The 12,685-nt window shown below is 36.2% G+C and overlaps 1 protein-coding gene across 1 annotated transcript in view; it reads right to left on the bottom strand.

The window, feature by feature from the left end:
- Nucleotides 1-12,685, bottom strand: part of LOC129227242 (nucleoprotein TPR-like) — a 128,765-nt gene that overhangs the window by 32,545 nt on the left and 83,535 nt on the right. The window contains exons 40-43 of the mRNA XM_054861755.1: nucleotides 5,796-5,909; nucleotides 3,387-3,497; nucleotides 1,838-1,958; nucleotides 713-975 (exon numbers count right to left, since the gene is read on the bottom strand). Coding sequence (XP_054717730.1) covers nucleotides 713-975; nucleotides 1,838-1,958; nucleotides 3,387-3,497; nucleotides 5,796-5,909 — 609 coding nt within the window. The remainder of the gene's footprint in view (nucleotides 1-712; nucleotides 976-1,837; nucleotides 1,959-3,386; nucleotides 3,498-5,795; nucleotides 5,910-12,685) is intronic.

Here is a 12,685-nt window from a genome sequence, read left to right as displayed (position 1 = left end):
TCTGCCTTTATATAGGAGTTTAGTAAGACCTCATTTGGAGTATGCTATTCAGTTTTGGTCGCCTTATCTGAAGAAAGATATTTTTGTATTGGAAAGGGTTCAAAGAAGGGTAACTAAATTAGTAAGGGGACTCTCAGAGTTAGATTATGATACCAGACTTAATAGGCTTAACATGTATAGCCTGGAGCAAAGGAGAGTCAGAGGGGACATGATTCAGTTATTTAAATTTATCAAAATGAAATATGTAAATGGGTTAAATTTTTGCGGGGAAAGCAGGACAAGGGGTCATTGTTTTAAGCTATTTAAATCTCAGGCTAACTTGGAAATCAGGAAAAACTACTACTTTAGCAGGGTCGTGGACACTTGGAATAGCTTACCGGAAGAGGCGGTAATGAGCAAGGGAGTGGATAGCTTTAAGAGGGCCATTGATCTTCATTTGGGACTAATTAATTGACTAGGACCAGCCTAGCTGGGCCCAGAGCCTGTTGCTGGTCGTCACATTTGTATTTGTATATCCAAGTGTGATCTGGTCGGAAAAAAACTCAACATTCATTCAGGGGTGAGAAAAATGGAAATTAAGGCAGAATTTTGAGTGAAATTTTTTCGCTAATACAATACTTCCTTTTTCGTAAAAGGAAGTAAAAATATGCTAATGCGCCAGGGTCCTTACAGCAAGAACTAAGTTTCATCAAAATCAAGAACTGCATTTCACCTTCAGACATACTGCATGCAGCAGAAGGCAAGGATGGGATTGATGCTGGAACCGATGCATCTTCAATGTCTGCTTGTACACTAGTAGAGGGCAGATTGGCATCAAAGGTCGCGACTTCCTGACTAGGTTTTCTGGGCTGAGCATGGACTTGGGCAGCTGATACAATAGCCACATTTGAAGCAGGAGGCAGGGGCTGATTTGTTTGACTACCTTCGGATACCATTCTCACACGCTTGTGAGGGCCATCTGGAAGATCACTGGAGCTGAAAAGGAAATTAAATGAAATACAAAATATAAAAACTAATGATTTAACACATTGACTGCGTCGTCGATAGCCTATATATGGACTCCCTGCGCTAAGCCAATTGTTTGAAACAATTTAAAGGAAAACAGTTTTATTGGACTTTTTCATGAATAATACAGCATACAATGAAGGTCTACAAGAGCAGGCTCAGGGTTGGTGAAATTAGTCTCTTCGTTGTTAATCTCCCTGTCGCTCAAGTTGCAACTGTCCCTATTACTGTCATCATCGTCAACTAGTTCATCACCCGATAAAATAACATATTTCACTGCATCTTCGAGCGACATATACTTACGTTTGCTCATTTTATGTTTTTATTTACTCACGGACTACAGCACAAAAAACTCATGCGCTATCTCGTTTGATCGCACGCACACCTGCTTGCATCAGGAAATGTTTTCACAGCAAACGCAGTATGAACGCAGTATCTTGTGTTCTCTTTTTGAACCTTGTCTAAATGTTCGTCTATGCGCGGCAGAACAGCCAGGAAAGCCAATGGAACAAATATGTTGCTAAACAAATATAGCAACATGTTGGCTGGAGGACGGGTTATCTCGTCCCTAGCGCATACAGCATAATTCTAGAGGACAAGTTATCTTGTCCCTAGCAGTCAATGTGTTAAAGATCCAAGATACCTTTAATTTTATTTTTTTGTTTTTTACTGGTTCTAAAAATTTTACTCAGGCTGTAGCTTTATTATGCATCCATCAATTTCAATTTCTACGTTTATAATTTTTATATTTTGAGTTATAACTCCATTAAAACGCACTGCAAAGTTTTATGTTAGTCAGTGAATCACTCAACTACAAAATATAAATTATTACTTCGGACTTTCATCTCTGGGCCTTTTAACAGTTGGTGTCACAACTTGGGTCTGAGCAGCAGCAGGAGAAACAATAACAGAAGTTGTTGGTGCAGGGGAGTCTACAGCTACTGGTTCTGAATCTAAAAAGTTTAGCACTATAGATTAAGATATAATAGATATATAAGATATATAATAGATTTACCGAAATTTGTAGGTAGCATTACAATATAAAATGTGTGGAAAAAAGGGGGGCTACAACTCTTTATTATTAACATTATTTTCCGAACTCTTTTTAACATTTTTGACATTTAGGTTACAGTAACAGATTTTCTTTGGATAGCAAGCGTCATTATAACACATATTGACTATTGTATATAAACTAAGTAAATTATTTTTAAACACGGGGTACAACGTTTCCTCAACTCTAAATACAGCAGAAAAAATTCAAAATATTTAACAACTTTAAAAGCTCAAAACAAAGAATTAATATAAATTTTAAAGAATATTTTAAGGTTTCATTTTTATGAGAATGATGCGAGTTTCCTAAGTATTTTCACATTATACTTTGATGTAAACATAACAGCTTTTACTTTTAATGCTCAGCTTTACAGGGTTCTCACTCTCCCAACAGATTAAAAAATAGGGGGCCTTTTTTTATGTACATTTCTAACCATATAGGACCACTTCACGGTTGCCATCGCTAAATTTTTCATGGTGGAAAGAGTTTCACTTATAAATTGACACATATAGAAGTAAATGCAATTGTAATAGTGTTTTGGGTGGAGAGGATATCTATTAACAATCTTGCACCCCTCTCGCCCCCCCCCCCCCCTTTAACTCCACTACAATACAACTCCACTGTCATTAATAACGAATAACGAATAAATACCTTTGTGCTGAAGATTCAAAAAATCAGTAATCCAACGTCATAAAGCACAAAAATTGCAGACACGTGTTTCGGTGTTACAAGGAACACTGTCATTGCTTTCAATTTTAGTTAGTCTCCTTTAAAATTTTTGAAAAATACATGATTTTTAATGTATTTAAATGAATACATCCAAACACTTTCTGAGTGAGACCACGAAGGGAGCATCAATTACAACAAATATAGTGACAATATTGCAATTCTTGCTAAAACTTCTTAATAGCTAGTTGATCCCTTGGTCCCACTCCGAAAAATTCTGTATGTATTAATTAAAATACGTTAAATATCATATAGGTGACCCAAATGCTAAAAAATAGGGAATTTCATTGATTTTTAGGGCTTTTGACCACTAAATATGGCTTTCCGAAGGGTCCATGGAAACTTTCTAGATGCTTTTAATAATTTTATTATTTTCAAATTTTGTCTCACTGTTTAGATTTAATTTGATCATAATTAAATGAACATATCTAGAATTGAGCAGTTATACATGACACAGAAGGTGAAAACAATAGTTATTAAATAAACTTGAAACAAACCAATTAATAATCTGCCGAAAATTGTAAAAATAAACAAAAGGCATAAACATACTATAAATACATACTAGAATGATAATTTTAAATGTAAGGAGCTTCATATCTTTTACCTGTAGCTTCAATGATGGGACTAACAAGAGCTGTTACTGGTGAGGAAACAGCCGTACTTCCAGCCACATGAACAACAGGATGAGCTTCACTAATACGTTCTTCTTCTGGTACTAAGAAGAAACACGATGCTGCATTTTTATCTAAGGACTAAACGGCACGACCTTGAGGGGCACAGATTTGGACGAAATTCTGGATATAAGTCTCTTCCCACTAGAAATGAGCCCAGGTAAAGCGGTTTGACTGCATAGGTCCTAGTTTGGCTGCAAATAGGGTCCAAACTTGCTAGTTTGGCCCCAGAAATGCTACGGCGCTTCCATTGGAATTTCAGACTTCTGCACAGTGTTCTTTCTCCCAACACATTGGCCTCTTTTGTTAGCACAAAGAATGGAAGAGAGAACACCTATTTATTAATAGGCATTATTTAAACTGTTTTAAAAGTCGAAACAATCTTTTTTTTTTTTAATGTGCCATGTGCAATAAATCAGAGCTTTTTCTTTTGTCCTATTTTTTTAATGTGATTCTTGATTATTGAGAGCAGACGATAAATATAGAGTTAAGTTAATGTTTTTTATTAGCAAACAATAAATACTTTTTACTCACAGATTATTACTATAAGACAAAAATATAATTTGTTTCATTTGTAAACGATAAATATCCTGTAACTATATTATTTTGGTATTCTAGTTATTGAAATTAAAAGTAGTATTGAATTTAAATTTGAGACCCATTTATTAAAAACTAGTATTCACCGTAATTAATTCAAAGGTAAGTGCATGGAAATGCCTCATACTGAAGTACAATAGCAGAAAAAGGGTTAAAAATGGGAATTCTAAAGGAAACTTCGTTGCATTTCTGGGTTCAAGTTATCAACTTAGGACCCCCGTTGCAGTGGAACTAGGGCCTATGCAGTCAAACCGCTTTACCTGGGCTCATACCTAGTGGGAATTGACCTATATCTAGAATTTTGTCCAAATCCGTGACGCTCAAGGTCGTGCCGTTTGGTAGTAAGTTTCTTTAGTTATGTATTATTTTAAATGGTTTTTTAGAAAACCATTTGAAATATGAAAAAAAGGGGGAGAGAAAGAGAAAAGGTAAAGAAGATGTCTTGTCTTTGATTACTGGGTCAAATGGAATTACGGTCGAACCTCGATATAAGGTCACTCTTCGGGACTTCACAAAACTAACCTTATAAGCAGGGTGACCTTATAACCGAACAATATAGATTTTATACCATGTGTTTAAGGAATAAACATGTATATACATTAATTCTTTTTAAAATTTAAAACGTTCAAAAGAATCAGTAATTAGGTTATGATAGTTTAATAGATTTGAAACAATAAAAACTTTTGGAATCAATAAGAAATTTTAAAATGATTTTTTAGGACTTTCATGTAGAGTAAAACTGCTAACAAATATGCCTAAGCAGAGAACTGATGTGCAACGTATCTAACTTAAAAATTATGATTAATACTGAACTGATAGATTTTTTCTTTATTTTAAGCACAATGGTTTTCTAAATGTTCTCAGAAAATTTGCAGCTTCTGCTTCTCATGATTGGTAAAAAGTACACTCTGAGTGTCCTCGTTATTACTTTATACTTTAGTGTTATTTTCATATTACTCACTTTCTACTGCATTCAATGCAATACATGCTACGTTAATAGGAATACGGCTTTTCACTTTTTAAGGATCGTATATCGCGGACAATTTTTGGAAGTGACTATTAAGCACTGAAATCATATAAAGAAATCAGACAGAAGTGACCTTATAAGCGATTAATGTATTAAGACTTGAACATATATCCGATAAGACATAACATAGACTTCCTGTTCAATGAGCCGGGACTTTAGAAAAGTGACCTTATATGCAGGGTGACCTTATATCAAGGTCTGACTGTATTTCGGATACGATGCTAAGTCAGGCATTTGTATTAATGCAAGATTAGGAAAATGTATTTTCTTTGGTGTGATAACTTTTTGTGCATTTCAAACTGGTGTGGTAAGGAACCTGAATAGTAAAGGAAGCAAATTTATGAACTGCTGCTAAAATATTTCGGATGAAGCTCATAAAGAAGAAGAACTCTAAGAAAAACATACTTCACGAATGAACAGAATTTTGAAATATTTAATTTGAGACTGTAACATGATTCAAAATATTTGACTACAGTATTTGACTACAGTACATGTACAGTGACTGTACATGTTTGAGGTTATCAACTAGGAAGACAACAAGGGAACATTAGTAAAATATTACATGAGCGAGTATATATATATATATATATATATATATATGGAAAAGTTCTAATTTTATAGCAAGAATTCACAAGATCCACAATAAGAAAAACAACAAAGAAAAAAACCATACATTAAAGATGAATTTGTAGAAGATAAAAAAAAATGTAAAAATTACCAATAATTGGCATCACCACAGGAAGAACAGTTGCCCCCACTGAGGTAGGTGCTACTGTGGCTGTAGCTGGAGTTGGTTGCACTGCTGCTTGAGGAACAGAAAGGGAAACAGGAGCTGGATAAAATAAATTACGCAATATTAGTAAAAACCAAGGCTACAGTGTGATAATGCATATCACATTTTTTTACCCATTTATATTTTTCCCATGTTTTCGGTCATTTTAATCGTTTTTTTCCCCCATTTTTTTTTTTAATTTTCTTGTGCATTCCACGTTTTCCCCGCGTTCCCCGTTAAATTTCGCGCACTTTATGATATCAAATATGTGACTTATTCACTTTTCCCATCGTTTAGCTTTTTGACAATTTTTCAAGCGTCGATCCGATTTTGTTGCATCTTCTTGTCGGCCATTAAAATGGTGTAGCGTCCCCTTCCCTTCGTTGTTTGGGCGCCAAATGCACTCATTGGTTCCCGCGCATCGCCGTGTACCCGGATCTGATCGCTCATTCGCCGATTCATTTTTTCCACCCCACTTCACTCTGCTTGCTGCTTCCAGTTTGATCGGAAGTGCTTCTCGGGGCTCCGTTTTCTCTCCGATAATGGTGAAAGAGATGGAATCGTGCACGGCGTCCGTTGACGGCCGTGGATCTCCGCCTGATGATCGATGACCGCAAAATGTGGTGAAAATTCCTTTTTCAATTTATAAATGTACCTAACCAAGAAAATTAAAATTATATAAGCTTCAGTGCAACTTGTGATTGTTGCATTGGAAATGCATCACCTGTGTGAATGATGGCGTCCGATGGCGGCACGCAGAATGTACCGGAATCGAGCACTTAATTAAGACCCTTTTTGATGATCAACATAGCTTGTGGTGACGATATGGAGCTGCAATTACCCCGAAATTACCCTGATCCATTTTTAATCGTGTGATGATCTCAACATTGTCACCATGGAGATTACCAACCGATGCGCCATTTTTTTTTCAACGTACATTGGCCAGCAACTGACATCTTTGATTATGATCCATCCCTGAATTACACGCCACCATCTTCAAAGTTAACTGTCCGTCCTCCGTCCATTTTAATTTGTGTATTTCACCACCATCCGAATGAACTCCCCGTTTTTTATTGATCTTTAATGAACTTCGCAAACTCCAGCTCCATTTTTTTTTGAACTCTTAAGTATGTATTCCGCGCATTTGTGTTTTTTTACCAAGTGAATAATGTTTTTCTGGTGATCACCATGCAAAATTCCCGTCATCTTGTCTGCTCTGTAGTTTAACATGAAACAAAGAACATACGGTAAAGAATTTGTTTTTCCTGTCGTCCACACACACACTACACGGGGTAAGTCTTTTAAATTTTGTTCTTTGGCATTCAAGAGAGTCGTTGATCTGAGGTTATGCGCGGCTGCGATGCTTCCACTTCCACGGCCTAGAATTGTTATCTTTTTGGTTTTTGAATAACTCTTCAAAATTAATCGCGCGCATCATGACAAAATGGCGCCGTTTTCGACCAGGTCTTGAATGCCTTTTTTTCTGAAGTTGAATGCATATGCACTTTTTGGTGTTGATTTTTTTCATATGGCTTTTTGTATTTCTATGATGTTAATGGGGGGATATATTAATTTTATATTTTTTAATTTAGTTGAAAATTTGATGTCAATTTTTATTTTATTAGTTGCATTTATTCTCATGGGTGCATGTGCTTTCAACAATGTTTGCATTTAAAATTTTTTGTTTCTCATGATTGCACCGTGTGAATTGAGTGAAAATTATATTAGATGCTCATTGATTTTTGTGCTAAAGTAAAAGACGGCACATTTGTTGCCATGTCAACTGGTAGTACTCAAACCGACCCACCCCAAGGTGTGAATATGGCCAATGAGTCACCTCAAGGTGCTGTGGCGAGTAGGAATTTTAGCTTCCCCATTCCCTCATATTCAGGCGAGCCAGAAACTGTTGAATTTTTTATATCACAAATTAAGGACTTGCAGAATTTAAACGGTTGGGATGATCCCACGACTCTTATGTTTTTGAAGTCAAAACTTTCTGGCTCTGCCTTGTATTTTTTTGCGACCAATCCCAGTTGCTTGGAGTCTATGACTTTTAACCAGGCTCGTGACAAATTACGTTCATTTTTCAAAATGCATACCTCTTCCTCTGTGTCCCTTTCAGAATTTCAAAACATCAAATTTGAAACTCATGAGAGTATTCAGAGCTTAGCACATCGTGTTGAACGTGCGGCTCACTCAGCATATCCTTTTATAACGGATAGTGCTGCTCTCACCCAAATAAAATCATACCAATTTTTGGCGGCTTTACCGTTGAATATCAAGGACAAACTACTTGATGTCGACACGTCAAAGTTTACCGATTTAGTCGACAAGGCTAATAAGTTACACTGTTTACATGTAACAGGCCAACCAAAATTGACAAATGCTGTGAATGCTATGACTAGTGCTCAAGTGCAAATAGATGCCTTGGCCGAAAATTTACGATCTTTAACTACATGTGTCACTAAATTAATGTCAAATTGTCGTCTTTGTGGGGAAAGTCCACACCCACTTGTTGAATGTCCTTTATACATTCGCGTCTCTTCCGTTAATAAGAAAACTGTTTTGCCCAAACCCCAGCAAAAAGCCTCTCCAAATTCTAATAATACTTTTTGTGGTAGAACAAACCACTTAATGATCAATTGTCGGATTTACAATGGGGGTCAACCCCTTAACAATTTCTCCAATCAAGGTCAGAATAGGCCTCAAGGTCAAAATTTTTTTGCACCTCGTATTCCATTTAGGCAACGAGGTAACTTTAATTTCCCCAACCATTTTGTTCCACCCCAACAATTTCCGTCGCAAAACAGATTTCCATCGCCGAAAGTAAGACCTAATACTCCAACACAAAACGGAGATAATTTAAACTGGCGAGGGGGTCATCCATGAGGGACGGCTTGGCCTCGGTAACTGATTTCTCATCTCTGGTCCCTCAAAATATTAGTGTACAGGAGACTGAATCTGTTCAATGTAAAAAACATGATACATATCCAGATTTACATACTTTTTTAAATAGCTCCATTGGTAAAGATACCATTGGGGAATTTTTGTCTAAATTTTCAAAGCCGGATGATTCTCAATGCAAACAATCCGAATCCATTTTTAATGTTCATTCTGATAACAAGTTAAGCGACTTACCTATTCTCAATATTTCAATTGGTCATGAGATATTCCCAATGCTTTTGGATTCTGGATCTTCAGTCAGCTTATTTTCAAAAGCTGTTTTTGAACAGATTAAGTCTTTGACAAAATGCAGATTTCTCTCACGCACAGTCACAATCAGGACTGTAAATTCTAATTTGTCATTTTCTGCGTGCGCTGAGGTGTCATTTAAAATTGGTAAAAATTTCTTTAAGCACCCATTTTTTGTTGCTGATTTTGCACCTTCCTCTTTTATGGGATATTAGGGTATGATTTTTTAACCCGTTTCAATGTGTTAATTGACACTAAGACCGGCAGTGCCACTTTTGATAATTTTAAAGCTCCTTTAATACCTCAAACTGACATCTCACAACATTTGGCAAAAATTAATTCTCTGCATAGTGACAAGGCTTTTTCTGTTGCTCTTAAAAACAAATTAATTATCCAACCAGGGGAAACTGCCATTGCTAATTTTTCGGTATCTGACATACCGGTCAAATCATCTGAAATTTATTTTATTCCTACTATTAATGACATAACTTGTGAAATTCATCCTGCTGTGCACTTAGTCGAGAAACAGTATTTCTCCTCTATTATCAGAAATATTGGTAATAATCCACTTCATTTAAATAAGGGTATGGTAATGGGTCATGTCACTGAACAGTTTGAGATTTTAAATGATTCTTTGAATGAAACTACATTCTCAAACAATCAATCCCAATTTTGTCACCAAATTATTGCATCCGACGAAGTATTAAAAATCAGGAAAGAGGAACTTAGTCCTTCAGATTTTAAATTAGATCACTTAAATACTTCACAACAAGATATTTTATTAAACATTTTGATGAAAAAATTTTCTGTGTTTAGTAAATCTGTCAAAGCCTTAGGGTGTTCTGACATTGTCACTCCTTCGGGCATTCGGCCTATTGGCAAATTCTCCTTCCCGATCATCTCCAAGATATTGTGACTTTCTCGACCGAATTTGGCTCGTTTGCTCATAACCGTTTGCCCTTTGGCCTTAAGGTAAGTAGCAACATTTTCCAATCTGCTGTGGATCAGTTAATTGATGAATTAAAATTGCTAGGAATTCACGGAATTCATGCATTTCAAGATGACTTTTTGGTTTGTGCCGAAAACTTTGACCAGATGGTATCTAAGTTCGAGGCTGTCTTTTCTGTTCTTTCCAAACATAACCTAACTTTATCGCCATCTAAGTGTGTTTTTTTCCAGACCGAAATTGATTATTTGGGATTTCACATATGACACAACTGTATTCAACCTATTACTTCTAATATTGCCAAAATTACCAAATTTGCCCCACCTCGCACGTGCGACAGGTCAAGAAATTCTTGGGTTTATGTGGATTTTATAGGCATTTAATTCACAAGTATGCTGAACGCACCCATGCTTTGACACAATTAACCACTAAAAATAAACCTTTTGAATGGAATGATGTTCACCAAAAAGCTTTTGATGATCTCCAGTCTACCTTTTTTAAGCAGCCTTTTGTGATTCTTCCAAATTGGAATGATGATTTCTATTTAAATACCGATGCTTCACTTCAGGGAATTGCTGCTGTATTGATGCAAAAGAGAGATGGTATTCTGAAACCCGTCTCTTATTTTAGTAAAGCTTTGTCAAAGTCTGAACGTAATTATCCTCCAATTAAACTCGAGTTGTATGCTATATATAAGGGAATGACAGCATTCAAGACGTATCTCTTTAATAGAAGATTTATTCTCATGTCTGACAGTAAGCCCTTAGAACGTTACAGCTATGTAACCTCGCCAGCCGATGTTGTTACTCGTTTGTTGTTAGAAATTGGTCAATATTCCTATACTTTTTTATATATCCCTGGCCGTCAGAATATTTTAGCGGATTTCTGTTCTTGTAGCCCTGACCCCAATTTACATGAATCAGCTCTTCAACCCAATGCAGATAAGGAGTTGATCCTTCCCTTTACGGATATTTCCACCCCGGACAATATGCAGTGTGATATACCCTCTAATACTCCTTGTGTTGAATCCGCTAATGTGATTAATTATTTAAGACAGCACCCTACTTCCCTAAGTGAACCTCAGTCTGGTCATAATTTAAACTCTCATTCATTTGTGTGTGCTCAAACTGATGCACATAATGAAATATCTATTAATACCTTTTTATGTGAGCAACTTAATGATTCGTACATTAAAGAAGCTGTTTCCTTTTTGCAAAAGCCTAATCTGCATCATGCTCACAAGCTTAAGGATTTTTTCATTTGTCCAACTACAAACCTATTAATGCATGTTCGTAACAAAACTTGTTTACCTACTATTGTTGTTCCCGACACATTGAAAGCTAAAGTTTTGCAGATTTGTCACATTTCTCACACGGGAATAAAGAAAACGTATGAGGTAGTTGTTAGTAAATATTTTTGGTTAGGAATGTATCAGGATGTGTCGAATTTTGTTTTATCTTGTGATTTTTGTATTCGACTGAAGCCTTATTCCATTAAACCCGCCCCATTGCAAAATATTTGGATTCCGAGGAGACCTGGTGAGTTCTGTTCAATCGACCTGGTAGGCCCAGTTCGCCAATATGGATATATTTTAACGGTTACTGGTCATTTTTCTCGTCACGTTGTCCTTTATCCTTGTAAAGATATTACTGCTAACACAATAGTTAAGCACATGTTGAATTACATTTCTCTATATGGTAGAATGTCGTATCTTCTGTCTGATTTAGGCCGTCAGTTTGACAGTGATGTTTTTCACTCTCTGAACAAGGCTTTAGGTGTTACAATTCAGCATTCTTCTCGTGCTCATCCCCAGTCCAATTCGATTTCTGAGAGAATTAATAGTCAAATCAAGTCTAGTTTACTGTCTTTACTTGAGCAGAATGTGTCTTTAGAGGTTGCTGTTATGGTTCACATGTCTATATATAATGGGACAACTCATTCATCTACTGCTTTCACTCCTAACATGTTGCACTTGGGAAGGGAACTGTCCTTGTTTTTTGATACTTTTGATAATGACGTGCAACCTCGATTTCTTAACACCTCACATTATATACAAAATGTTCTGCAGGATCTTCGCCTAATCTATGAGGAGGCGTACTCTTCTTTACAACTCAAACAAATCAATCAAAACAATAGGCAATTGCCTGCTTCTCACGGTCGAAATTTTAAACAGGATGATATTGTATACATGAAGTCGGCTGAAACTTTTAAACCTAGATTTGCTGGGCCTTATACTGTTGTAAACAAAGTAGGGGATGTAAATTGTGAAATTAAACTCTTAGGCGATGACTCTGCGCAACCTTTTATAATTCATGTCAATCGTTTACGTTTAGCCCCACCTCGCAAAAGCAATTTAATGTCTGTTAACACTGATAACAATGTGTCCCACCAACCTCAGCATGCCAGTCAACAAACCCGTTACTTTCTCCATAGTCGTAAGTAATTTAGTCATAAGGCGTGCCACTTGCTGTTATGTACGGGCAGTCGTGCTGGTCGTGATTGTAATACCGGAATCTGTATCATTTTGCTTGTGAATGTCTTTTATGAATGTAAATTTTTTCTCCCCCATGTTCGTTTTCATTGACGGGCACAGTGATGAGAATTTATTGTTAATACACGACAAGTCGATCTCATTTTTTCTATTTTTTGGAAATGTATTCTTATGTGTGTTTTTTGATTTTTACGTATGACAGGACGC

This window comes from Uloborus diversus, chromosome 8 (assembly GCF_026930045.1).
Source record: "Uloborus diversus isolate 005 chromosome 8, Udiv.v.3.1, whole genome shotgun sequence".
Lineage (NCBI taxonomy): Eukaryota > Metazoa > Arthropoda > Arachnida > Araneae > Uloboridae > Uloborus > Uloborus diversus.
Note: the sequence above shows the minus strand (reverse complement) of the source record. Positions and strands in the feature narration are given on the sequence as shown.